Source organism: Physella acuta, unplaced genomic scaffold (genome assembly GCF_028476545.2).
Source record: "Physella acuta isolate Inbredline_101_S28 unplaced genomic scaffold, ASM2847654v3 ptg001659l, whole genome shotgun sequence".
In the NCBI taxonomy this organism is placed as follows: domain Eukaryota; kingdom Metazoa; phylum Mollusca; class Gastropoda; family Physidae; genus Physella; species Physella acuta.
The window spans coordinates 5,001-31,096 of record NW_026733172.1 but is presented as its reverse complement, the minus strand read 5'-3'; the positions used below and the strand labels follow the sequence as shown (position 1 = coordinate 31,096).

General features: G+C 40.0%; 2 protein-coding genes across 2 annotated transcripts; one reads left to right on the top strand and one right to left on the bottom strand.

Annotated features, from left to right (window-relative positions):
- The first annotated feature begins 355 nt into the window (after positions 1–355).
- Positions 356–5,255, top strand: LOC131929638 (protein/nucleic acid deglycase 2). Its single transcript, XM_059285933.1, has 5 exons — positions 356–615; positions 2,365–2,502; positions 3,198–3,294; positions 4,382–4,496; positions 4,890–5,255. The coding sequence occupies exons 1-5, from the start codon at positions 490–492 to the stop codon at positions 4,999–5,001; spliced, it is 588 nt and encodes a 195-aa protein (XP_059141916.1). The 5' UTR covers positions 356–489; the 3' UTR covers positions 5,002–5,255.
- A 622-nt stretch (positions 5,256–5,877) lies between these two features.
- LOC131929642 (ras-related protein Rab-37) lies at positions 5,878–16,325 on the bottom strand. The gene is made up of 5 exons (XM_059285941.1): positions 16,247–16,325; positions 9,645–10,239; positions 8,607–8,722; positions 6,982–7,090; positions 5,878–6,217 (listed from the first exon to the last, which is right to left on the bottom strand). Exons 2-5 carry the CDS (start codon positions 10,181–10,183, stop codon positions 5,896–5,898), a joined length of 1,086 nt encoding a protein of 361 aa, XP_059141924.1. The 5' UTR covers positions 10,184–10,239; positions 16,247–16,325; the 3' UTR covers positions 5,878–5,895.
- Positions 16,326–26,096: the final 9,771 nt, after the last annotated feature.

Here is a 26,096-nt window from a genome sequence, read left to right as displayed (position 1 = left end):
ATTATATAAATTTCATTTCGTTCGGGGGGGGGCGGTAAAAAATTTTCGGGGGGGTCGAAGAGATGCCTGGAAGAAACTCTGATTAAAGTGCAAAGAGATGTCGAATGTATTTTGTCACTAATTATTGCCAAAGCTTTTTTTTTTAACCTACTTTTAGAGATTAAAATAAGTAGGCCTATTTATTATGTTTATTTAGATATATTTGTTTTTATTTAAAAGGCTAATACTGCAAATATTATTATACTTGTTCTATTTTGCGATCTTGTTTAGAAACTTGTGTGTGACTTTATTTCTAGACTTAAGATTATTTTAGATCAATTTTTCTTAATGGGGCTTCTTAAATTGTCCCTTACGACTGTACGCAAATGGTCAAAGAGAGATAACTCTAAAAATATTGTCCTTGGTTTCCAGGAATTCTAACTTTTGCTCAATCTTTTTCGTTAAGTTTTGGGAGAGAAATAGATTTAGATTCTTGCTCTGTGGTTGATCATGTCATATTCTCCGTCTCTTAATAGTTCTGGTAGTTTACAACATGATACTCGCAAAAATCCATCGCCTACTCCTTCTGGAAAGAAGGTCGGAATTTTGATTGAGTACAATTTTGAGGATGCTGAGGTAGCCTATCGTTCGCTAAGACGCCGCTATAATACTAACTACACCACTACACTGTTACTATACTATACTTAACTACTAGATTTAGATTCTATAGAATACTTCTTATGAAATCTTATGTAATCTAGATAGTAGATTCTCTATACTTTATACTAGATCTAGACTATAAGAATATATCACATAGATCTAGATCTTATCAGCAATAATTATAGTCAACTATAAACTATAGTTTTACTATAGCCTATCTAGTATCTATAATAATAATAGTAGTGCTATAGGCCTACTACTAAATTCTATATACATAATTAGCCTACTAATTAAAAAGGCCTACTTAGGGCCTACTAGTTAGTATTAATTATATTAAGTATTAATTAATAAAACTTATGTGTATTAGGCTACAGCAGCATGATTGATATTATGACATATTACTCAAGGACATTGATCATCAATCATTATCACAATTATGATTACATTGTGGTCTGTCTGTATGTATGTAGTCCAGGGGTCGGCAACCTTTTGAAGCGGAAGAGCCAAAAGTTACAATTTTCAAAATTTCCCTGGTTTTAAAGAGCCACTAACATTTTTTTATTTCAAATATTTTATTTTTTGATTAAGATTATTAGTATTTGTGCAAGGAGCTGGAGAGCCGCAACTTGATATCAAAAGAGCCGCATGCGGCTCGTGAGCCGCAGGTTGCCGACCCCTGATGTAGGCCTATGTAATATTTATAGTCAGCAGTCTAATTAATATTAATTAGGCTAATATCCTATTTATTTATTCTTAGGCCTAATTAATTATTAGGCCTAATTATATTATTATTAGTATCATACTCATTGGATTAAAAGTTAAATATATAAAATATAGGTCTAATAGTAGTAATAGCCCTACTAACTAATCGCATGAATGGGACAAAATGATGATGAATCGGCTTAATCAATCTTCTTATTCTCTATCAATCGTCGCCCGCCCCCTTATCAGTTCTAATGCCTCAATCTGGAGTTTTGTTATTTATCGATATTTATTGAATATTTATTTTTATTAGCCCTGTGTACTAATATTATTAGTAGAATCTACTAATTTTTATTGATTGAGTAGATCTATTCATCTATTCTATTGCTATCTTTATAAAACTATAATGTTGTAAATACAATACTTATTTAATTGTTGTCAATATATAGAATATACAATGTAATCAATGTTTTGTAATAGTTTTGTTAGTTGTTTAGTAATAGATCTAGTAATAATGGGTGTCACTTGGTACAGTGAGGGTGTCATCCAACCTGCTCCAACAATTTTGCATTTTTGGTTTGGTGTCACCCTCGCTAGTTTATTATTTTAAGTGCAGAAAATATTGTCTTGACAGTAAATTCAATGATTTTTCAATTTAGTGTCAGCACCAAATTGGTGTCATCTCGTGCTGACTGCACTCCCCTCCCCTATCTTGTAAAGCTACTGACTAGATCTATATTAATGTTTTTTATTAATGATTTACTAATGAGAGTGTTAATTTAAAAATCTGAGCACACTTTATAATTGTAGCCCAAGTATTTTTTTAATGTTAATTTCGATCAGACAATAGATATAAATAAAATCTGGGTTAATAGATTATCCAGGTCCTCCATATCAGAATCATTGAACCAGCTTGACATTTAAATTTGTTTAAAGACATAATATACAGCTGATTAATGAGAAGCTTAGCCTTTTTATTTAGTCACAGCTCAATGGTTAAATGATTCATGATCTTTTTCACAGGTTATCTACCCCTACTACAGGATGAAAGAGGCGGGGCTTGAGTCTGTTCTGATTGGTCCAGTGGCAGGGAAACAGTACACAGGAAAAAATGGCTACCCTTTAAGCTCTGAGGTGGCTATAGATGGAATCCATGCCAAGGTACCTTTAACATTGGTGCTTTGTATTTCTTGTTCATTAGCAGGACATATTTTTTTCCTAGTATTAACCCCTAACCTGATCATAAACCTAGCAGGAAAAGCCATAATAGAACACTGCGTTCTGCGACCAGTAAGAAATTATTAAATATTTGAGGATGTTTGATAGTTCATCCTTTCTTTAGTTACATCAACTTTTTATATCCCCTAATGCATCAACTTTTGCTATTCCCTAATGCGTCACCTTTTATATTCCCTAATACATCAACTTTTTTTATTCCCTAATATGTCAACTTTTTATATTCCCTAATTCTCATTAATGCTTGAGTAAAACTTAAAAACTCCTTCATTTTCATATTTATTTGGCTACATTGCATAACATTTTCTGTAAAAGTCTAGACTCATTAAATACTACGCGAGCAAATCTACTAGACAATCCCAAAATTGAATTAAATCTGGATTTTTTCAAATACCCGTATTATTTTGGTTATATTTGTATTTATTTAAAAACAGATGTTTTAATTTATTTTAAAATTCCTTACCAAAAAGGTTTTTTCTCCATCTGTCTATTCCATTTACCCCAATTTTTGAAAACATTTACAGACCATCAATAGTGTACACTGTACACAACTGGGGTTAGAGATTATGTTAGTTTTCTGCCCAAATTTTTCTACCAGAAACTTTTTGTTCTGTTTTTAGGAACTGGACGCTCTTGTTATCCCTGGGGGGTGGGCGCCTGATTACTGGAGGAGGGACAAAAGATTTCTTCAGCTGGTGAAAGACATGAATGAGCAAGGTATTTTTATTTTTGATTAATATTTTGAGAGTATTGTTTATGGGTGTTTTATTTTAAGATTACTGGTACTTTGTAAGGAGGTGTGGTCAAGCTGGGTAGCCACAGGGCTGTAAGCAGAGTGTTCCCTAGCTCGATTCTACCCAGCTCTGTTGAGTGCCTGGTTTAAAACATTCCTGAGTCAACCCAGCTCGAATGAGTACCTGGTTTAGAACATTCTTGAGTCTACCCAGATCTAATGAGTACCTGGCTTAGAACATCCCTGAGTTAACCCAGCTCTAATGAGTACCTGACTTAGAACATCCATAAGTCCACCCAGCTCTAATGAGTACCTGGCTTAGAACATTCTTGAGTCTACCCAGCTCTGATGAGTACCTGACTTAGAACATCCTTGAGTCAACCCAGCTCTAATGAGTACCTGGCTTAGAACATCCTTGAGTCAACCCAGCTTTAATGAATACCTGGCTTAGAACATCCTTGAGTCAACCCAGCTTTAATGAGTACCTGACTTAGAACATCCTTGAGTCAACCCAGCTTTAATGAATACCTGGCTTAGAACATCCTTGAGTCAACCCAGCTTTAATGAGTACCTGACTTAGAACATCCTTGAGTCAACTCAGCTTTAATGAGTACCTGGCTTAGAACATCCTTGAGTCAACCCAGCTTTAATGAGTACCTGGCTTAGAACATCCCTCACCCACCTCTGACTCATGTTGAGGAGCACCAAAATGTAGTGACTAGGGTTAGTCACATCATACATTATTTTGATCTAGGCTACAGAAACAGATTAACTCTACTTCATCCATGCTGCTAACCATCAATGTTGAAAAGAGTATCATACATTCTTACTTTACTTTTACTGTGTCTGTTGTTTTTTTATTTCAAGATAAAATTTTCTGTATTATTATAATTTATATCAATTATAATAATCAGACAATATTGACATCACTTTGAATTAGTGTATGTGACTTTGATAACATTGGACTAACATACTTAAATACGGTCCTCTTTAAACACCTGAGATGTTATATAAAGAGTGTAATGATGGATGTAATGTATAAATTTTTTAAAAAATATTTTTTCTCTCTAGGTAAACCAATAGCTGCCATCTGCCATGGTCCTTGGTTGCTGTGCTCTGCTAAAATTCTTAAAGGGAGAAAACTCACTTGCTTCTGTGCCATTAAAGATGATGTAGAAAATGCTGGGTAAGTTCCCTTGCATGGGAAACCTGATTTGAAGTGACTTAAATTTATATCAATCCCCAATAGAAAAAGTAAATACTTCATGTTAAACATCAGGCGGGTTATTTCAACCCACATCACTTTTCAATACCTGGAACTTAATTTTATAATACAACCCACAACCATTGTTATAACTGACAATAGTTTACACAACCACACACACAATTTTACACTAAGTGATCTTTTTTTAAAAAGCTGATAAATTCCATGATTTTGAAATCTGTGCTAAAATATAACAATATTCTAGACATTGAATCTTTTAAATACTCATAGAAATCTTTTACTTAGCTATCCATAAAGTAAAATTTTTAATTGTTATTTAATGTTCATGAGAATTTAAAAAATTGTGTCTTTCAGTGGAATTTTTGAAGACAAGTCTGTCGTAGTGGACCATAACCTCATCACATCCAGGACTCCCAAAGACTTGCCAGAATTTTGTAAAGCCATCCTGGCCAAAATAGGCTCTTAACCTATCTGCCAATATTAGTTTCTGTTGTTTTTTTTTTCAGGACTTCAAAAATTAAAAAATGTTAACATAATTTATTTTTTTATTGTAAGAGTTTGTTAACGAAAGTTAAGTTATAAGAAAATATAGTTGCACTCAGTTTAGACAGAAATGGCAATCCTTAATGAATATTCATTAATACAAACTCTACATTGAAAATTTGAAATAACTTCCGAAAGTAATATGTTGTGATTAAATTGTTATTCTGTAAAATTTAACATTACGTTGTTAATTTATTTTTAAACTTAAATTAAGGTAATAAATAAAGTTGACGGATGATGTACTCCTTATATTTGTGGGAGGTTATAGAATAGTTGCAGTAGAGGTATAAAACAGGGGTTTTTTTTTATCAGTATTAGTAACAAGCCATTCCAATAATAGAAATATTTTCATTTATTATTTTACTTATAAATATGTAAGATACACATATTTTCATTAAAACGCCTTGATATTTTTCAAATGTTTTGTTATGTTTATTATTCTACTTAGTGACAGAGTTTAAAAACCTGCCTAATTTGATATATTTGTTGTGGGGATATTTGTTTGAGACATTGGTGAAAGGGGAGGTAAAAACAGGTGTGGATTTGTTTATTGATGACCTCGACTCTACAACGAGGCTAACCCACAGACAGAATGTGTAATTTTTCAATGAAGTTTATTTTATGTCTGTAATTTAAAATAAAAAACACTTATAATTTGATTTTCATTAACAATAAAACTTTATTGTCTAACTTCCTTGAAACTTACACAATAAACAATTTCCGAATTAATCAATAGATGCGACTCATGAGTCATACTGCTAATAATTTCATCTTTGCTGAAATATTAAAAACAAATTGGAAGCACTTGCGTTCCTAATCAACACATACAGTTTATTTTCTCAATGTTCGGGCTGACTTGAAAAATTCCAGACTTTTTAATTTCCGACACGTGAGGTTTGATCTCAACATTGAATGATTTCCTGCGGACGCCCAACCTAATTTTCTCCAATAACCTTTGAACTATGGCGCACGTGGAGAGCTCGTCCTCCGTGGAACATTCCATGTAGGGGATGTCCAAGTTGTCGGCTAGCCTGAAACCCCTCTCGGATGAGATCATCCTTTGACCCGTGTGTGACGTCGTTCCCACCAAGATGGCGCAGACGTAATCGTTTTGTGCGTTCTTTACAAGCTCCTGGTACCTTGGAATGGAATGGGACTGGTAAGTAGGTCACCAACCAGTTCTACGGCTCAATAAAACCTGCATGAGCCATAGAACTGGTCGGTGACCTACTTACCAGCCCTATTTATTCAAGGATATTTATACATCAAATTTCAAGCATAAAACACCACATCACTCTAGGTCCTATTTCAACAGTTGACGGCGGATTAAATCTTGAAGGCGTTTTCAACACCCCCCACCTACCCCCCCCCCCCCCCCCCCAGCACGTTATTGCCACTTCTGGATTTAATAATTTAAAAAAAAAGATGTTTTATTGGACGTTAATAAATGACGCTAGAAAATTGTAATGTAATCAAATATAAATCCCCACCCCTTATCATCGCGTTCGTTACAAATAGCCAAAAACAACACGCCATTTTATTGAATTTAAATATTTCCACAGCCCCGTATTAATTTTATTCTAACAACAGCCCACCCCTTCCCTACGTTTGCACCCTAACCCCCGCGGTTCAGTGTTTCTTTCTGACTTGTTTCCTCCGGGGGGGGGGGGGGTGAAACTTTCGGGGAGGTGGACTAAATTTTCAAAGGGGGAGGGGGGGGGGGTGGACACTGGTTAAAGTATATGTTTTCTATATAAATTCCATTTCGTTCGAGGGAGCGGTAGACTTTCTTCGTGGATGGGGGGGGGGGGGGTGGAGCCAGTAAGAAACTCTGCCCCCCCCTATTCAGAAGACGTTTCTGAAAGAAACTGCTGGGGGGGGGGGGGGTGATGCATGAACTCACCAGCCGATGATGCTGTCAAAAGTTGTCTCCCGTCTGACGTCAAACATGAGCAGACAACCGTGCACGCCCCGGTAGTACGATGACGTCAGACTGCGGTACTTCTCCTGCCCTGGGGGGACGTATGCAAATGTATGCAAATTTTAAACATCGCGCGTGGAACACTACTACGTTTCCATGGTTACACGATGTGACACTTTCAAGATACTAACACGAGCAATGTTTTAATGCTAGACCTAGGACAAGAGAAAAGAGTAGCTATTCCTTAAGTAACAAGCCGCTAGGCCTGTGGATTCCCGCCTAATTCGCTTCCCAGTCTCTTGTTCATTGCACTATCTAGATTGGATAGGCCTTAAGGGACACTTTTCTGAGGAGGGGGGTATCGAACTCGTAACGTTCGGGTTAGTAAGCGCTCTATCGCTAGACCACGCTATTTATCAGCACATCGCTAGAGCTTACACCAAACTAAGCTCTATATCCAGGATCGTGATCAAAGACCGACCCTGATACACATGACCATCCTAGCTCCGCTTCCCTCCATCTTTTCCATGATCCTGACCAGGACTCGTTCACACGACCAACCTACCCCCCCCCCCCCCTCCGTGTCTATGATTTTGACCTAGAATACCATAAGACCAACCCCCCCCCATGAACTTGACCCAGTGACCAACCTACCCCTGTGTCCATGACCCTGACCCAGATGACCCACACGACCAACCTACCCCCCGTGTCCATAATCCTGACCCAGACGACCAACCTACCCCCCGTGTCCATAATCCTGACCCAGACGACCAACCTACCCCCCGTGTCCATAATCCTGACCCAGACGACACACACGACCAACCTACCCCCTTGTGCATGACCCTGACCCACACGACCAACCTACCCCCCGTGTCCATGACCCTGACCCACACGACCAACCTACCCCTGTGTCCATGACCCTGACCCAGATGACACACACGACCAACCTACCCCCCGTGTCCATGACCCTGACCCTTATGACACACACGACCAACCTACCCCTGTGTCCATGACCCTGACCCACATGACCCACACGACCAACCTACCCCTGTGTCCATGACCCTGACCCAGATGACACACACGACCAACCTACCCCCCCGTGTCTATGACCCTGACCCAGATGACAAACCTACCCCCCGTGTCCATAATCCTGACCCAGACGACCAACCTACCCCCCCCCCGTGTCCATGACCCTGACCCAGATGACACACACGACCAACCTACCCCTGTGTCCATGACCCTGACCCAGATGACCCACACGACCAACCTACCCCCTGTGTCCATGACCCTGACCCAGATGACCCACACGACCAACCTACCCCCCGTGTCCATGACCCTGACCCAGATGACCCACACGACCAACCTACCCCCCGTGTCCATGACCCTGACCCAGATGACCCACACGACCAACCTACTCCCTGTGTCCATGACCCTGACCCAGATGACCCACACGACCAACCTACCCCCCGTGTCCATGACCCTGACCCAGATGACCCACACGACCAACCTACCCCCCGTGTCCATGACCCTGACCCAGATGACCCACACGACCAACCTACCCCCCGTGTCCATGACCCTGACCCAGATGACCCACACGACCAACCTACCCCCCGTGTCCATGACCCTGACCAGAGCACGCTCCTCGTCCCTGACGCAGATGACCACAGCGACCTCCCCGGGCACGTACTCCTTACAGCAGACACCGACAACATCTTCCCTGGAGCTGAGGAGTGTACACAGTACATTAGAAGATCGTTAGGTTTGAAAAGAGAACTTTATTTTTTTTTATGATACCAAGTAATCAGTGTTTCTTTTAGGCACCATCTTCTTTACCCTGTGTTATTACCCGGAAATAGTAGCTTGTCTTCAAGATCATCGATACATACACAAAGTAACACATAATGGATTAATGGGGCTGGTAAGTAGGTCACCCACCAGTTCTATGGCTCATGCAGGTTTTATTGAGCCGTAGAACTGGTTGGTGACCTACTTACCAGCCCTATTGCAGATAAGGAAACATGCTGGATACAAGCAGTCGTGGGGTTATTTTAGAAGCAATATTTTTAAAACTGCGGTTCTTTATTAAAAATAAACACAACCAAACGTTTACTGCACAGGATTTCACAGGAACGAATAATTAAAAGTAGGCCATACGGGTTGGTAACGGAAGATTATCGCAATAGGGCTGGTAAGTAGGTCACCAACCAGTTCTATGGCTCATGCAGGTTTTATTGAGCCGTAGAACTGTTTGGTGACCTACTTACCAGCCCTATAGAGATACCTGATCACGAATTATGCTTTAGTAAAATACCCTTTCGAACCTGACGGTTCATGGGGGCAAGTAGAATTCACCTGTTTCTGTGACATTGCAAATCCGCCTTTACTTTCCTGACCGTAGGTTGGGTACCCATCAGAGCAGGGTGGACTCAGGGACGTTCTGCGTTCTTCCTTACTTTAATCCGCATTTGAAATCGAGACTTTAACAATCGTATGCTATACTGTTCGACCACGCCGTCCCAGTCATGTTTTAAGCATAGACTTAACAACTTTTTAGAAAAGAGAAAATTTTAACCTAACCTTAATATTCTACTGTATAATCTATGGTACATCGCACACGCCCTTCTAATGTCTAGACACCCACTTACCTTGCTAAAGTTCTTAGAAAAGATGTTTTTCCAACGCTGTAGTCTCCCAACAGTATCACCCTCGCCTTCAAATCGTACGACTCCTTGCAAGAAAGTTCCAGAATTCTCGCTTTGACGTCATCGCAGATGGAACTCTCAGGCGCATCGTGCTGCACGGTGCGGCGGTCTGGTGTTAACACGTCGTCGAGTGACGTCTGCGATGCTTCGTCACGTGATGTTACGACATGTTTGCTCGTCGTCTGCTGGTTCAAGCGATCGGACAGAAGGTAGCGAGGCTGGTCCCCTGCATGCTGTGTTAACCCGCAATGATTGAAAAATCCTGTAGTTGTCGTTGTGTTATCTAAATCAGAATCGTGGACGAATTCCGTAGCTGTTTTAATGTTGTCTACATCATTTTCTGTCGTGTTTTTCGTTTCTTTTTTACAGTGTTGTATTTTTGACGTGTTTTCCGGTAAGTTTATATTTTGGTGATCGTTTCGGTTGTTAGAGTTGTTCCCGCCTAAGTCTACTTTATAGTCGCCTGGCGACAGGGGGAGCATCCTACAATACTAACCAGACTGTGCCATATTAGTTGACTATCAAAATTGAAATAAAACTGAAATAAAACAACAAGAAACAGAGTGAAGGCTTGTTGTGATTAGCCACCCCCTTACAAGTATAGTTCCCGCGCTGTCAGAAATTTTAGGTTCACCCCATAAGAAATATATCTGAATCTAATCTTTTTTCTTTTTTTTCGATACATACTTTTATTTTCAATTCTGAAACACATACAATAACAACACTGTTTGATATTGTATCTTTGTTTTTTGTTTTTAGATAAGATAATATATTAAATAATATTAGCTCCCTTTTCATTTTTATTTTGGTTGACAAAATTGATATTTTTTTTCATCAACTTACATCAATATTTACATTAAGGTATAAAGAAAGTTTATTTGAGTTTATCGTACCGAAGTAAGAGTATTAAAATAACATCTACAGCTATTTAAAACAGTTTTTCCATTAGTTTTAAACAATCAAGGGAGGCAACAATAGACTAGAAAGCTTAAAAATGCAAAATATAAAAACAATTTAATAATTGAATAAAATATAGATATTTTTTCTAGAATTTATTGTGTAAAATATAATTATTAACAACATATTGATTCAATCTATGTGTTTGTTTTACTAATAGAACTGTTATTAAATCTAGTTTAATCAGGAAAACAGTGGTTAATTTAAATACATCATTAATAGAGTAAATAAAACTAATAAAACTTACTTTCAACCATTGCTAGTTTCAAATCGGACTTAGACTATTTATACTTTTATCAACTCACACACAACTATGTCGGAAAAATACACCAAACGGCTATTCCTGCCTAAGTTTGGCATGGCAGGACAAAAACTCTAAAGATTTTCATAGAACAGGGTTTTTCTTTAGCAACTCTCACAGCTGACGAACTAAAAAGAGAGCTATGTATGTTATGTAGCCTATCACCAGCTGAATATGAAGGTCTGTATAACTATGGGACACTGCGTAAATGGTATGTCACCATTAGATCAAAGGAACTATATGAGAAAATGCACCTAAAAGAATTTCACAGAGATTTGCCACCTGGGGTAACATCCAGATACAGAGTGCAGAGAATATCAATAACCCACGCCGATAAATCTGGGCAAAGGGGCATGTTGAAATGGCTGCCTTCCAAGACAAGCGACGATGATATAATGGCGATTCTGAAATCTATAAGCAGTCAGGACTCAACCCCAACATTTAAGAGACTAGACCAATCAAATGTGGTCCAATTCACCATCTCTCTGGAAAAAGAAGATGTGGAGAGTGTCCCACACTATATTATACTTACAAACGAGGCCAACAAGGAGAGTAGAGTCCTTATAATCCTCAATGGGAGGAGGGTGCAATGTTGCCACTGCAACACAGACAGACACCTGCCTAAAATGTGTGAGCATTTGAGGACTCGCGCTCTTGACGGCGTCCAGCTAGTAGATGGACAGTATAGGGCAATTGAGCCTTGGGATTCAAATGATAAAGAAGAAGTTAGGGAGCATCTAAGTAACAATAAAAATTTCTTAAAGCATTGGGACAGTTATGATGTTGACGGAGAAAGACAAAATGAAATGCTTAGAGAAGCAAGGCATAGAGAGGTAGAAGATGCCTTTGGAGTAGATGGCCTAACTGAAGCACATCATACTACTGCAGCATCACAGCAAGTTAACGAAAGCGTAACAGAAACCACCATAGAGGCCGAAGCCATGGAGACAATAGCGACCAGAAATTCCATAGTAACAGGGTCTCAAAAAGATGGGAGTCAAGAAAATTTGGTGGCTGTCGACGAAACAATAAATGATATTCTTCAAGATAACACTATTTCAGAAAACATAACGAAACCGCTAAAGGAAATTAAAAGCTCACAAAGTATATCAGCAACAAAGGTATCATGTCAACTGTCATATAGTCAAGCAATCAGTTCAAGTAAAAATCAATTACCTACAGTAAAGCCACCTCAAAGGGTCGTGACCAGGGCCCAACGGGATAGCAAACCAACGGCTGGAAAGTTTGGCGTTAAAAGACCACCACCATCCAGCCCTCCAGAAACAAATGTTCGAAAGAAAACCCCAAATAATTCATGCTAACTCTGGCAACATTGTATATCAGGGGGGGGGGGCTAGGGACAAAACACATTATATAAACAACATAATAAATAAACACAATATTGACATCCTACTTTTACAGGAAACTAACATTGGAACGACAGTAGAAGCTAATAAACTAGATGCATAATTAATATCGACAGTCTCAAGCTAAACATCACTCGATCAGCCCTCAAGTAAATTAACATTAGAACAGTCTTCTGTTTCCCAGGTTTTTAAAAGTGCACAACCTGAATGGTAGAAAGAGATACACACTTCACACCCCCTCCCCCACACACACACTTCCCTCTACTCAACCGGAATGGCGGATTTTTCTAGGTAGCGTGCCCTCATTGCCAAGGGTCAATTTTATGTCATGGAAAGTTTTGGAATGATAGATCAGTATGTGTATTACAGAGACACTTCTCCCACGGTCGTTTCTATTTCTGTCCATGGTTGGATACAATGTGAACTTTTGACTCCTCAGCTAAGGACAGAGCACAGTAAACTAAGCTGTCAAGAGAAACCTAGTTTGCACACCTTATTTTAGTCTAGTTCTTATGCCATTTTATTTTCTCCCTTTGATTATTATATATGCAATTGATGTTCATGTCTTTGATGCTGTGTAAAATCTATCAAATAAATTATTATTACTGATTTAAATGTTTAAAACAATTGGATTAATAAAAAATAAAAAAAATTACACAACCCCACCCCCTCTGTGAATGATTTCCCCTCCACTTCTCACCCCGACTCCTGTCACTTGCATTTGACCTTCACCCCCTTTACTGTTATGCCTTTCAATTTTGTATAATCACATACATGACCAGAGTTTCTTCCAGGCATCTCTTCGGGGGGGCGTTGCCCCCCCGAAAAATTTTTACCGCCCCCCCGAACGAAATGAAATTTATATAATTTATATAGAAAATATATACTTTTAACAGTGTCCGCCCCCCCGAAGAAAGTTTACCGCCCCCCCGAAGATTTCAAGTGCCCCCCCGGAGAAAGAAGTCTGGAAGAAACACTGTACATGACATCTTGTAATATTCATTGTGTACATTTGCAAAACCTTTCGTTTTCATTTGATGTTCGAAATTATGTCAAGAATTTGATGTTGATGTACTTGTTTTAAATTGCAAATAAAAGTATTTAAAAAAAAAATACATATAAAAAAAATGGAGCACCAATAGATTTAAAAGTTATATATTTTTTTGTCTTTTACTGATCATCATATTGAATACAGTTATTTGTAAATTTGTTCTAATTTCCCGTTATAACTGTTCTCTAATTCAGACAATAAAACACTACATTACTAGAAAAAAAATGTTGATAAAGATGTTAGAAAGGGAAGAATGTCTTCTTTGGCGTGTCTCATTGTAATCAACACATCTTTTCCTGTTGCTTAAAATTTTAATTCCATGTAACCCCAAATTATTTTCAGCTCTACTTAAAAGCCCAAACCCCCATCAGCCCACGCCGATGGAAAAAAAATCCCTTGAATCATCATTTAATTACGCATCTGCATTTTAAGGTTGTTTTTTTTTCCTAAATAAAATTGTAATAATTAGACGTTTTGTATTAGATCTATGTATAAGTAAGCCATCTTAAATGAATGAAAGTAGGCTACAAGTAAGAAAGAAATATTACTATTGTAAATCTGTAGCAGTCATCACAAGCCGATGATGAAAACTGTAATACTAAAGCGAACATGCAAGGCAAACTGACGCTGCAAATAACATGTCTGGGGCGGGGGCGGGGGGGGGGGGGGGTGGGGGGGGGGGGGAATTACCTGTCTGAGTTTCGTGCTCCTCTATAAAAAAAAAAGTTTTATATTAGATTCGCAACCTAAAGTAAAACCTGAGCAGATTGTTTTTATTGCTTTGTAAATGTTTTGTATTTTAAATCTAGTGTAGATCTAGTAGTAATGCCAAAGAGATAAAAAAAAAGGTGTATTTTAAAAAGACGTACAAGAAATATATATTGTGCAGTAAATATTTGAGATAGAAAAATTACCGGTCTTCGAAAATTTTTTAGCGCAATTTCCATTCTGGAGAATTGCGTTTATTAACCCGTCATTTCTGGATGGATGAATGGATGGATGGATGGATGAATGTATGAATGTGTGTCCGCAGCTTTAAGTCGTATCTCCTCCTCAACGAAGCAATATCGAGGACTAGTTCCAAAAGCAAATATGTTAAGCAAGTTACGAGGATGAGCATAGGCCATAAAAATTCCGGGTTTCTTTCATGGATTTCCCGGAAAAGCCAAAAAACCTAGGAAAAAAGCAGTTTTTGGCCCATATCTCGGCAACCAGACCACTTAGCGACTTGAAACATGTACCAATCGATTCCTGACATAATTTAGAACAATATTGCCGAAGAAAGTTTTCAAAAATATCCTTTCGTTCGGTCAGAAAATTTTTTTTTTAATTAATTAAAATTTTGACCGAATTAGTAGGCATTTTTTCCAACCACACCACACGCGTCATCACGTTCAATAGCTGCGCCATCGCGTTCCATGGCTGCGCCATCATGTTCAATAGGCGCGCAATGGTTTTTAGTCATGTAACTCTATTGTAAATAAAACATGTAAAATACTGAAAAAAAATTAATAAAAAACGTTTTAATAACTAACCAATGGTTTTACTAACCCTGCTCTTGATTTACGCTACGACAGAGCTATTTTTAGATAACATAAGGAAATTGCGCTAAAATTGTCACTAGACTTTTTAATTACCTTGTTTAAAAATTACAGGTCTGAGTTTCGTGCTTTAAGTCTTTGTCTTAGCTTTGTTTGCTATATTTCTTTTAACTCCATGTAAGAGCATTTTTACTTTTTCGTTTACAGACCTATAGAGGAAGTATTGTAATCATGAAAAAAAAATCACATAAAATTTTGACAGTTTTCATTGTTTTACACCCCAGTACTTTATTATATACGGAGTATATTAATCGGGGAAAAAAATAAGTGCAGATTTATCAAAATCTCAGCGGTCTATGCGTAATCAAGTCGGAAAAACTTTGCTTTGTAATTCTGTCTGTATGTCTGTGTGTGTATGTGTGTCTGTGAACACGATAACTTGAGTACCGTTACAGCTAGGTTGATGAAATTTCATATAAAAGAATAATATCAATTGTGTAGATTCTTATCAACTTTTCAGCAATTTCCGATAACCGGAAGTGGAACTTTTTCTACTTTTAATTTTCAAAAGCCTATAACTTGAGTACTGTTTCAGATAGATAAATGAAATTTCACATGAGTAAAAGATCTAATTCTCTGCCTTCTGTCAAAGTTTGAATAATTTCCGTTGACCGGAAGTAGTAATTTACGCTATTTTCGATTTTTCAGAAAACGAATGTGAATTTATAAAGTACTAATAATATTCCGCACTATTATACACAGATTGTTGGGCGTTCACTTGGTGCACCGTTCCTTTTTTTTAAATTTATAACTTCTGAGTCTTGAAATTTTTAAAAAATCTTTTGATAACATAGTTATTCAGCTGATTTATCAATAATTTTTCAAAATCTATATATGGGAAGTAACTGACTTAAGTTATTAATTTAAGTTCAACAATTATAATGATACATCAACATTGCATTGGGTCTAAACTTATTAGGCAAAGATGTAAGCATTATTATATAGATCAATTATATATATATATATATATATATATATATATATATATATATATATATATATATATATAAACACACACATTCACACACACATATATATATGTATATATATAGATATATATAGATATATATAGATATATATAGATATATATAGATTATAGATATATATAGATATATTATAGATATATATATAGATATATATATATAGAGAGAGAGAGAGAGAGATATATATAGGCCTATATATGCATTAATGAGTGTGTATGTATGTGTGTGTCAAGATATTTATTTAAAAAGCCGCTGTAAGCTGTAATTTACTTAGCACCGAATTACCTTGAAGAAACTCACCATGAAAGTGAGAAAGTCGAGTGAGTCAATAATCCTACTTTCATAAGTTTTGAATGACCATAACTAAATCCTTAACCCATGAAACCAATATCTAAAGATCTCGAAAAGAGATATTCAAGTTTGTGCTTGATTTTACGCATGCGCAAGAGTATATAATCTCTTCATTAAAATACGTGAGGGGAAATAACCAGTCCTGACCTACGAACATATCAACGCATTACGGAAACAGCCGAGTACGTTTCGATGAAATCACTGGATCTAAAATTAGAACAATCTGGGTAACATCAGCAATACTTCATAACTTAAACTAAAGTTAAATCTAGTGGTAAAGTAGTAGAGTTGGGGTTAGATTTGGGGTTAAGTTATTTTTTTCTGCGAAATTAATTTTTTTAAGGCGACATGTGTGTGGTGTTATGTTCGTACAGATCAACTCTACTTCACCTACTCTGTTGGGCGTCAGTTCCTCATTAGAACATTATGTTTTCTTCTTCGAATTTGAAATATTTTTTTTCGATACGGTAGTGAACTGAAATATAATGCAAACACCTGACAGTCTATAGACCAGGTAAAAGAATATTGTGGCTAAAACAGTACACAGGGATGGCGTGGTCTGGGGGCAGAGCGCTCGACTGCTAACCCGAAAGACGTGAGTTTCTTTCAAGTCTGGACTTGAGCTATGATAGGTGCATAAATCATGGTGGGTAAAGTCAAGGCGCATTAGCGTAGTGCGCAGTACGCCAATCCGTAAAACGTCCCTGAGAACAAGAAACACTAGTTCCACCTGTCCTGTGGAGAATCGTTAGGTTTGAAAAGAGAACTTTACTTAAACGCCCCCCCCCCTCCCCCAAAACACGTCAACCCCCCCCCCCCCCCAACAAAATAGAATGTATATAGAACCCCCCCCCCCCCGCCCCACGGAAAAATCAAGCCCCTTCCCCCACCCCTCAAAAGTTTCAAGTCCCCCCCCCCCCCTACCCAGGAAAAAAAGTCTGAAAGATATGTAACACATACCATGGGTAACCAGTCAGGGGGGATAATTTACACCTTATTTAGTTGCGCCCCCTGTGGGACAGCAACTGTTGATGTTTTTTTTTTATGCTCTTCGGTGAGCGATGTTTCCCCGTGATTCTTATGTCATGTGACCTGTGTTTTCCATGTCAAGTGACTTCTAAGACTCGAGGTAGAGTCAACTGGCATTCAAACTCCAGGCTGCGGGTGACCAAGAGAGTTGCTGACATCGGCATTGAATATCGAGTTGTAAATAGACCTAATGAAGGTATTGTGATTTTATTACATGTAGTTTTATATTATACTAGCGCCGCAAGTTACGGACTAAATATGTGAAGTAAAGTATACGAGCTAACCCGCGCCGTAAGCGGAAAGACATTACCCTCCCCCCCCCGGACATTACCCCCCCCCCCATAGGACATTCCCCCCCCCCCATAGGACATTCCCCCCTAACCCTAACCCTTGCGCTAACCCTAGACCTACACCGGGGGGGGGGGGGGTAATGCCCTACTGGGCGCGGGGGGGGGGGGTATCGACAGGGGGTAATTGACGGGGGGGATTGACGGGGGGGGGGGGAATTGACGGGGTGGGGAATTGACGGGGGGGGGGTAAATACTCCAGAGGTAATGACGGGGGGAAATGGTGGGGGTAATGTCCGGGGGGGGGGGGCAATGCCCTGTTCCCGCCGTAAGCATACGCCGCTATTTAGTTGTTTTATTTTCTACTTTTTAGTAAATCATAATTTGTGAATTCAACACTGCCAATGCTGGGACTGAAAATACGTTGCTTTAAATCAGTAGCCCGTGAAGGACGCTAATCCTCACCCTCCCTTTGGAAGATAGACAAAGGCATTAAGCAGTAAACAAAAGTAATGAAGTTAGATAAAGCGTGTAATAAATTACGTTCCAATACTAAAAACTAACACCAAATATATATTTAGCTCAGAAAATTTCTTTTATCTTATTTGCTTTAATTCATGTTTATTGTACGAGATAGAATACGTACAAAAAGTAGGTTGTGTGGCTCTATCTTTATTATGCGTGTGTTAATTTGTCATTTAAATTTATTATGTAGATAATCTCCTGTAGTCTAGGTGTGGGTTGTGGGTTAATCTTGTCTGATTGGTGTGATTTGATGTCGGAATTTTGATTTGATGAGTAGGGTAGGACGTGGGATGGTGTTGATGTATTGAATGTATGGTGGGGTGTAGAGGTGGAATGGGTCGGTTTATATATCTATGGTGTGGTTGTTGGGAGGGGTCGGTTGATATAGCTATGGTGTATGTTGGGAGGGGTCGGTTCATACAGTTATGGGGGTAGATGGGAGGGGTCGGTTCATACAGCTATAGTGTATGTTGGGAGGGGTCGGTTCATACAGCTATGGTGGGTAGTGGGGAGGGGTCGGTTCATACAGCTATAGTGTATGTTGGGAGGGGTCGGTTCATACAGCTATGGGGGGTAGTGGGGAGGGGTCGGTTCATACAGCTATGGTGGGTAGAGCCTGGTACGTCGGACTCCCAAGTCCCCCACATAATAGCGTGGGGGAGGAGAGGTGCAAGACTGCCGGGAACCAAAAGTCCGCAACCAGATCTTTTTTAAGCGGCGGCCTTAACGGGGCTTCGGAATAATGCCACTGGTCCGACCAAACTCATGTCCCCCCTAGTGGGTGCGGAATGGCCAGTGGCAGATAACAGCAGCTAGAGGGTTTTGATCTGGCGGAATGCCCCCCACGATCAAGCTGGGTACCAGGCGGTGGGACGACGTCCCGCGTCTGGTGGGTGGGGAAGGAAAGCCCGGTGAGAGCCCACGGAAGTAGCGACCGATGTGTGGGGAACTCTTGTGGTCGGAGTTTGCTACACTGAGGCCTGCCTGGCTAATGGAAGTCAACCTTCTGAGCCGGTTTCCGTATAAGGAAGGAAGGAAGCTATGGTGGGTAGTGGGGAGGGGTCGGTTCATACAGATATAGTGTATGTTGGGAGGGGTCGGTTCATACAGCTATGGGGGTAGATGGGAGGGGTCGGTTCATACAGCTATAGTGTATGTTGGGAGGGGTCGGTTCATACAGCTATAGTGTATGTTGGGAGGGGTCGGTTCATACAGTTATGGGGGTAGTTGGGAGGGGTCGGTTCATATAGCTATGGTGTATGTTGGGAGGGGTCGGTTCATACAGTTATGGGGGTAGATGGGAGGGGTCGGTTCATACAGCTATAGTGTATGTTGGGAGGGGTCGGTTCATACAGCTATGGTGTATGTTGGGAGGGGTCGGTTCATACAGCTATGGTGTATGTTGGGAGGGGTCGGTTCATACAGCTATGGTGGGGTTGTATGGAGGGGTCGGTTTATACAGCTATGTAGGGTAGTTGGGAGGGGTCGGTTCATACAGCTATGGTGTATGTTGGGTCGGTTCATACAGCTATGGTGTATGTTGGGAGGGGTCGGTTCATACAGCTATGGTGTATGTTGGGAGGGGTCGGTTCATACAGCTATGGGGGTAGTTGGGAGGGGTCGGTTCATACAGCTATAGTGTATGTTGGGAGGGGTCGGTTCATACAGCTATGTAGGGTAGTTGGGAGGGGTCGGTTCATACAGCTATAGTGTATGTTGGGAGGGGTCGGTTCATACAGCTATGTAGGGTAGTTGGGAGGGGTCGGTTCATACAGCTATGGTGTATGTTGGGAGGGGTCGGTTCATACAGCTATGGGGGTAGTTGGGAGGGGTCGGTTCATACAGCTATAGTGTATGTTGGGAGGGGTCGGTTCATACAGCTATGGTGTATGTTGGGAGGGGTCGGTTCATACAGCTATGGCGGGGTAGTTGGGAGGGGTCGGTTCATACAGCTATGGTGTATGTTGGGAGGGGTCAGTTCATACAGCTATGGTGTATGTTGGGAGGGGTCGGTTCATACAGCTATGGTGTATGTTGGGAGGGGTCGGTTCATACAGCTATGGCGGGGTAGTTGGGAGGGGTCGGTTCATACAGCTATGGTGTCTGTTGGGAGGGGTCAGTTCATACAGCTATGGGGGTAGTTGGGAGGGGTCGGTTCATACAGCTATGGGGGGTTGTATGGAGGGGTCGGTTCATACAGCTATGGTGTATGTTGGGAGGGGTCAGTTCATACAGCTATGGTGTATGTTGGGAGGGGTCGGTTCATACAGCTATGGTGTATGTTGGGAGGGGTCGGTTCATACAGCTATGGCGGGGTAGTTGGGAGGGGTCGGTTCATACAGCTATAGTGTATGTTGGGAGGGGTCGGTTCATACAGCTATGGCGGGGTAGTTGGGAGGGGTCGGTTCATACAGCTATGGCGGGGTAGTTGGGAGGGGTCGGTTCATACAGCTATGGTGTCTGTTGGGAGGGGTCAGTTCATACAGCTATGGGGGTAGTTGGGAGGGGTCGGTTCATACAGCTATGGGGGGGTAGTTGGGAGGGGTCGGTTCATACAGCTATGGTGTCTGTTGGGAGGGGTCAGTTCATACAGCTATGTAGGGTAGTTGGGAGGGGTCGGTTCATACAGCTATGTAGGGTAGTTGGGAGGGGTCAGTTCATACAGCTATGTAGGGTAGTTGGGAGGGGTCGGTTCATACAGCTATGTAGGGTAGTTGGGAGGGGTCAGTTCATACAGCTATGGGGGGTTGTATGGAGGGGTCGGTTCAAACAGCTATGGGGGGTATTTGGGAGGGGTCGGTTCATACAGCTATGTGGGGGTAGTTGGGAGGGGTCGGTTCATACAGCTATGGTGGGGTTGTATGGAGGGGTCAGTTCTTACAGCTATGGTCTATATTAATAGGGGTCGGTTCATGTTGTATTTTAGGAGGGGTCGGTTCATAAAGCTATGGTCTATATTAATAGGGGTCGGTTCATACAACTATGGTGTATGTTAGGAGGGTTCGGTTCATACTGCTGTGGTTGGGTTTCGATATGAGTGGGGTTGGTTACTACAACTATGAAGTGATGTCAAGATAACACTGGTTCATACGTCGATGATAGTGTGCTGTGCTTAGAGGTAGATTGATTCGTCGCTAGTGTAAGGAAATATGTTCAGCGCAATAGCAAGATGAAGAGCTAAACACGCCAACTCAGTTCGTGTGGTGTAATGGAACTCCGTGTAGCATGAGTTCCTGGGGTGTAATGGGTGTAATGGGACTCTGTGTAGCATGAGTGTGTGGTGTAATGGGACTCTGTGTAGCATGAGTGTGTGGTGTAATGGGACTCTGTGTAGCATGAGTGTGTGGTGTAATGGGACTCTGTGTAGCACGAGTTTGTGTGGTGTAATGGGGCTCTGTGTAGCATGAGTGGGGTGTAATGGGTGTAATGGGACTCTGTGTAGCATGAGTGGGGTGTAATGGGACTCTGTGTAGCATGAGTGGGGTGTAATGGGTGTAATGGGACTGTGTAGCATGAGTGTGTGTGGTGTAATGGGACTCTGTGTAGCATGAGTGTGTGGTGTAATGGGATTTTGTGTAGCATGAGTGTGTGGTGTAATGGGACTCTGTGTAGCATGAGTTTGTGTGGTGTAATGGGTGTAATGGGACTCTGTGTAGCATGAGTTTGTGTGGTGTAATGGGTGTAATGGGACTCTGTGTAGCATGAGTTTGTGTGGTGTAATGGGTGTAATGGGACTCTGTGTAGCATGAGTTTGTGTGGTGTAATGGGTGTAATGGGACTCTGTGTAGCATGAGTGTGTGGTGTAATGGGTGTAATTGGTGTAATGGGACTCTGTGTAGCACGAGTTTGTGTGGTGTAATGGGTGTAATGGGACTCTGTGTAGCATGAGTGTGTGGTGTAATGGGTGTAATTGGTGTAGTGGGACTCTGTGTAGCATGAGTGTGTGGTGTAATGGGTGTAATGGGACTCTGTGTAGCATGAGTGTGTGGTGTAATGGGTGTAATTGGTGTACTGGGACTCTGTGTAGCATGAGTTTGTCTGGTGTAACGAGTAATGATCGATGTCAGGCCTGTATGATCCTCCATTGACAGACAATTCCGTGCCACTTGGTGCTTTAGGTTCGTTACATTGATAGACAATTCCGTACCACTTAGTGCTGTAGGTTCGTTACATTGACAGACAATTCCGTGCCACTTAGTGCTGTAGGTTCGTTACATTGACAGACAATTCCGTGCCACTTAGTGCTGTAGGTTCGTTACATTGACAGACAATTCCGTGCCACTTAGTGCTGTAGGTTCGTTGCATTGACAGACAATGCCGTGCCACTTAGTGCTGTAGGTTCGTTACATTTCCTACACTGTGATAGACTGATACGCCTGATGGATGTATCATGTATTTTTCTTTTTTTTGTGGGGTGGGGGGGGGGGGTGTCTCCTTTTACAGGGCGGTGCTCCTGTAAAGATGGGACGGTGTGGTCGGGTGGTAGAGTGCTCGACTGCTATCCCGAAAGTCTCGAGTTCGAATCTCGGTCCAGGCACAGTAAATAAGATAATACATCTGGCAAATGTTTGAGTTAGGAAGTCTCTTTTAACGAAGTCTGCAGGTAGTGCTCGACTGCAATGTAGAAATCCTGGAGATTTCGGAATCTGCCCGGACTTGAACCTGAGTCAACTCAGCTCTGTAGGGTACCTGACCCACGTTAGGGAAGGTATAAAGGTGACCGGCCATAGGTGCTGACCACACTATTCCTTCATATGCCGAAGTCAAGAAACATATGGAGCACTACTTCATCTGCCCTATGGATCGTTAAGTCTGAAAGGGGACCCTTTTACTCTTGTAGGGGTGGTGAAAGGGGGCCGTACTCTGTAATGTTATTATTTCCCCTGAAGCCACCCACGCCCACTTCCCGACGCCATTTCTCATTACAGTTTGATCAATCACAGACTGTTTCGGTGACAGTAAAGGGACGCAACCTCTAAACTTTGTTTTTTCAATTATTTTTGTTTAGAAATGAAACAATATTTTCTTGTATTGATAGTTGTAACAGGCTTGTGTTTGAATAATTTGAGAAGCTAAACTTACTTAAACTATAAACTACACTGCATGAATTTAATTATATACTGTTTTTAATTTAAAAACCTCTAATTTTTCTACCCACACACTTTTTTATTTCAACATGTGCATTGTTTAATTAAGACATCAACTCTATAGTCATTGTTTTTGCCAGGGCAAATAAAGTTTTTACACACTTTTCATTTTCGAAACCTAATTAGATTGCAAAAGATCGTGTGGTGTTGCGCCCACACATCCCTCGATTGCACACAGCTCTCGAGAACACCTAGTACAGGGGTCGGCCAACCTTTTGAGGCGGAAGAGCCAAAAGTTACAATTTTCAAAATTTCCCTGGTTTTAAAGAGCCACTAAAATTTATTTTTATTTCAAATATTTTGTATTTTATTAAGATTATTAGTATTTGTTCAAGGAGCTGGAGAGCCGCATCTTGATATCAAAAGAGCCGCATGCGGCTCGCGAGCCGCAGGTTGCCGACCCCTGCTCTATAGGAATCAATAAAAGAGATTATAAACCAAAAGAGAAAATAAAGAAGCAAAGTTAAAAGAGAAAATAAAAAAGCAAAATCATTGAAGATACTGAAAGGCAAGATAAGACAAAATGAAGGAAAGTAAAGACAAAATGAAACAGCAAGTAAATTCAAGAAAAGAAACTGAAGTCTAAAGGCAAGAAAGTAAAGACAAGAAGAAACAAGAATCAAGACGTGAAACTGATTGTACATTGTATGCTATTTCATGTAATTTTCATGTAATAAAAATGCTACCTATCCGCACAGTAAGCTCCTTGCTCGAGTGGAGTAAACTGTGTGGAGGGAAAATTATATAAAAAAAATAAATTTCGAAACCTACAAAAATAAAAAATTCATTTTCGAAACCTTACGGTCCATGGGGCAAGTAGAGCCCACCCGCCTCTGCTACCCCGGCATATGAAGGGATGGTGTGGCCAGCAATAAACATAACCGCCTTTACTTTCCCTAATGTGAGCCAGGCACCCATCAGAGCTGGATAGACCCAAGGACGCTCCACTGACTGGAACTCGGATTCGAACCCGAGACCCTCGGGCAAGCAGTCCAACGCCCCACCGCTGGGCCACGCAGGACACGCATGGGACGGAGTGGCCTAGCGGTAGAGAGCCGGACCGCCAACCCGAAAGTCTCGAGCCCAAATCCGGGTTCAAGTCAGTAGACCGTCCCTGAGTCCACCCAACTCCAGCGGGCACCCAACCCACGTTAGGGAAAGCAAAGGCGGCTGGCAAAGTGCTGAGAGGTCACAGAAACAAGTGAACTCTACTCAGAGGCGTATCCAGGTTTTTGTTGTAGGGGGAGCGAAAAGAGCAAAAAAAGGCGCCGAATTTTTAACACGTTCTATATACGTGTATTATATATATATATATATATATATATATATATATATATATATATATATATATATATATATATATATATATATATATATATGTATGTATATATATAATTACTAGCTGTATGTCATTACTTCGCTATGATGTAAAATAAATTGAAAGTAGCACTCTGAAGAAATAAGAAAAAAACACACAATGTAGGCCGACAAAACAAAAATTGTATCAATCTAAACAAAAAAAAACAAACAAAATATACACACACTACAACCAAAAACAATGAATGTAACACAATCTGTTTTGTATTTCTTGTAAAAAAATTTCTTACATAATAATTCCTGGGAAATTATTTAAGACAAGTGAAATAGGGGAAATAATCACTCTCTTAATATAAATATGTATATATCTACACATTTAATTATAAATGTCGAAACAAATAAATAATTACTTTAGAATATAATGAATTTGTTTAACACTATTCGTGTTGACAAAATGTTTTTGTCTATAATCAGAATTAAATATATCGTCAACATAAATGCTAAAGTACTACAGCATAATGAAAGTTTTTGAAATCAGAGTTGGTATAAAAGCACGCTTTTCGAAATTATAGAAAATCATTCGGAATAACATCGCTTTTCGATGTAATAGAAAAACATTCGGAATAATAGCCTACGTTTAACGACTTTTAGTTCAGATCATATATTTTTTAACTACTGCTTCTTTGTGTTCCTTAAAGATCATTTTTTAACATAGTGATAGGTATGGTTTAGAAACACTGTATTGCTCACACACCTGTTTACTGTCCGGTCACTTTAGGTCAATTATCCAACCCAGTGTATACCTAGGTGTGACATTAATGTCGCTCTACACAATTTTGGTGGTTATGTGTGTGTGTGTGGGGGGGGGGGAGATAACCAACTCAGAGTGATCATAGCGTCAGTTTTTAGATGACTGTTCTAAACATACATATATATTACACATGTATATCAGAAATAGATTTAAATAAGTAGCAGTGGTATTATGACAAATTTTTTTTACAGAGGGATCCATGGGGGATGGGGGTTGTAACTGTTTCATATAATTTTTAATCGTATCACTATCGCCCAAACTGTAAGAATACTACTACTTCATCGTGATGACAATGACGTTGTTGACCGTGTCAAAATTTCCCCACCGCTACGCAGCTTGCCCATAAGTAAATTTAAATAGAGGTGCCACATCTGTTGTATTTGTTTATGCATTGTAATTTTTTTTAAATTAATCACACGATTCAAACTGTATGTATAAAGTAATTGTGTGTGAAGTTTTTTTGTATAACATTTTCTAATGCAATTATTCGTAAGCAAATACATTATACAGTTGCCTTAAACTTAACACCCCTCTTGCCAAGTGGTACTACCGGTAGAGGATTTTTAAAAATTCCAATGCATCGTAATGGTTGTTTTTAGAATGGCAAACTGATGCAGCTGTTAATACGTGTTGTAAACGTAGACACTACTAGACTAGTACAATAATGC

Excerpts from the sequence above, each read along its gene's own strand:
- LOC131929638 (XM_059285933.1), top strand. The coding sequence starts at position 490 with ATGTCATATTCTCCGTCTCTTAATAGTTCTGGTAGTTTACAACATGAT. Across the intron at positions 3,295-4,381 it reads GAAAGACATGAATGAGCAAG|GTAAACCAATAGCTGCCATC; the intron begins GTATTTTTATTT and ends TTTTCTCTCTAG. Across the intron at positions 4,497-4,889 it reads GATGATGTAGAAAATGCTGG|TGGAATTTTTGAAGACAAGT; the intron begins GTAAGTTCCCTT and ends TGTGTCTTTCAG.
- LOC131929642 (XM_059285941.1), bottom strand. The coding sequence starts at position 10,183 with ATGCTCCCCCTGTCGCCAGGCGACTATAAAGTAGACTTAGGCGGGAAC. Across the intron at positions 8,723-9,644 it reads TTTCTAAGAACTTTAGCAAG|CTCCAGGGAAGATGTTGTCG; the intron begins GTAAGTGGGTGT and ends TACACTCCTCAG. Across the intron at positions 6,218-6,981 it reads TTTGACAGCATCATCGGCTG|GTACCAGGAGCTTGTAAAGA; the intron begins GTGAGTTCATGC and ends TTCCATTCCAAG.